The sequence below is a fragment of the Cebus imitator genome, unplaced genomic scaffold, assembly GCF_001604975.1.
Source record: "Cebus imitator isolate Cc_AM_T3 unplaced genomic scaffold, Cebus_imitator-1.0 Scaffold222, whole genome shotgun sequence".
In the NCBI taxonomy this organism is placed as follows: domain Eukaryota; kingdom Metazoa; phylum Chordata; class Mammalia; order Primates; family Cebidae; genus Cebus; species Cebus imitator.
This window is the reverse complement of record NW_016107537.1, coordinates 1,289,583-1,291,401: the sequence shown is the minus strand read 5'-3', so window position 1 is coordinate 1,291,401 and position 1,819 is coordinate 1,289,583. Positions and strand designations below refer to the sequence as shown.

The 1,819-nt window shown below is 39.1% G+C and overlaps 1 protein-coding gene across 3 annotated transcripts in view; it reads left to right on the top strand.

Moving 5' to 3' along the window:
* POLR1B (RNA polymerase I subunit B) overlaps nucleotides 1–1,819 on the top strand; it is a 39,000-nt gene that overhangs the window by 29,567 nt on the left and 7,614 nt on the right. For all 3 annotated transcript variants that reach the window (XM_037727188.1, XM_017549814.2, XM_037727190.1), the window contains 2 exons: nucleotides 279–449; nucleotides 1,057–1,213. In XM_037727188.1, coding sequence (XP_037583116.1) covers nucleotides 279–449; nucleotides 1,057–1,213 — 328 coding nt within the window. The remainder of the gene's footprint in view (nucleotides 1–278; nucleotides 450–1,056; nucleotides 1,214–1,819) is intronic.

The window sequence follows — 1,819 nt, the reverse complement described above, 5'->3', positions numbered from 1 at the left end:
AAAAAAAAAAAAAAAAAAAAAGCAAATTAATCTACTGTATTTTAGATCACAAAGGACAGAATTTCCTTTAATGTGTCTAGACGTGCATTCATGGTGTACCTTATCCTTAGCCTCAGTAGTTAGCGATTTGGGGGCTAGCCAGGCTGACCACTCAAGGAAGCAGGGCTTTTACCATGCCCAATTGTGGATGAGTGGCATTCCATGGGGCATAAGACTGGCAGCAACAGCCATGTCTCTGAGACACTAGGTTTGTTAAACTCTGTTTTTGTTGAAAACAGGTGTTGAGAGAGAAAAGAATTCCTCCCTGGATGGAAGTGGTCCTTATACCCATGACAGGAAAACCAAGTCTGTACCCAGGATTGTTCCTTTTTACCACTCCTTGTAGACTGGTACGGCCTGTGCAGAACTTGGAATTGGGCAAAGAAGAACTAATTGGAACTATGGAACAGGTAAATATATATGTGTGATGGAGGAGTGTATGTGCTTATTTGTATAGTACATAACTTTGAGAGACTTAACTCTTCCTTTTTAAAAGGATTATTAGTGTTACAATAACAGTTGGACATTTGAAAGAAAGTCAGACTTTCCACCACCTCTGTGACCAGCACAAAGCAGTTTCCATGTCTGATCTCACTCTGTGGAACCTGAGAGAGAGCTGGTGGACACATTTCCTGCCTCCCACCCTGTCTAGCTCCCAGAGCTCTTTAGAACCTGGCTCTGCCTCAGCTGGTGAGGTGAGAACATTCCATTAGATTCACACTCAGTCTTTGCCTACATATTTGCAGTTGCAAAATTACAGGCTTTGTGCTTCTTAAAAATTATTCTTCCTATTTCCCTTCACAATTGGTCTGGGGTAGATTTAGAGTGAAATATGTAAAGCAAGTGGTATTTCTAACTGGATGCTTCCCTGTGCTTCCCAGTTGATCCATTCAGCACTCATGATGCTGGGTGGGGAAGGTTTTCTTTTGAGTCTTTGAGTATCGAACTCTGAGAAAGGTAAAAGTTAATGTGTAAACAGCCGCAGTTATTTTGTGCCTTGGACATCCACTCTCCCAGATCTTCATGAATGTCGCTATCTATGAGGATGAAGTTTTTGCTGGAGTTACCACACACCAGGAACTCTTTCCACACAGCCTGCTGAGTGTGATCGCCAACTTCATCCCTTTCTCTGATCACAACCAGAGTCCACGGAACATGTACCAGTGCCAGATGGGTAAGGAAGAGGGAGGATGGTGTAGTCAATCAGGAAAGGAAACTTGATACTAGCATACTGTTTTATAGTCCTTATTTACATATGTTGACTAAGTTCCAAAAATACGGTTTATGGCAACTTTTTTTTTTTCTGTGCCACAAGTAACCAGCCCAGAATCACTCCTTGTATTTAGTTGGCATGTCTATTTAGTTTCCTGTAATTTATGACAGATCTTTAAACTTTGTCTTTGACATTGATATTTTTTGAAGAAAAAGGTAATTTATTCTGTAGAATGTTCATAGATTTGGGTGTGCCTGAGGTCTTATAATTTGATTTTTTGAAGAATACAAGCAATTATAGGCAGTCACCTACATATTTATTACTTCCAGTGCTCTTCATTCCTGCCACAATATTCAAGTTTTCATTGCTTACAATTTTCCTTCAGCCTGAAAATCTTCCTTTAGCATTTTTTTACAGTGCAGGTTGCTGGCCACAAATTCTCTTGGTTTTCATTTATCTGAAAATGTCTTTATTTTGCTTCACTTGAAGAAATCTTTCACTGGATATACAATTCTGAGTTGACAGTTATTTTTCTTTTTTTGTTTTTTTGGGTTTTTTTTTTTTTTT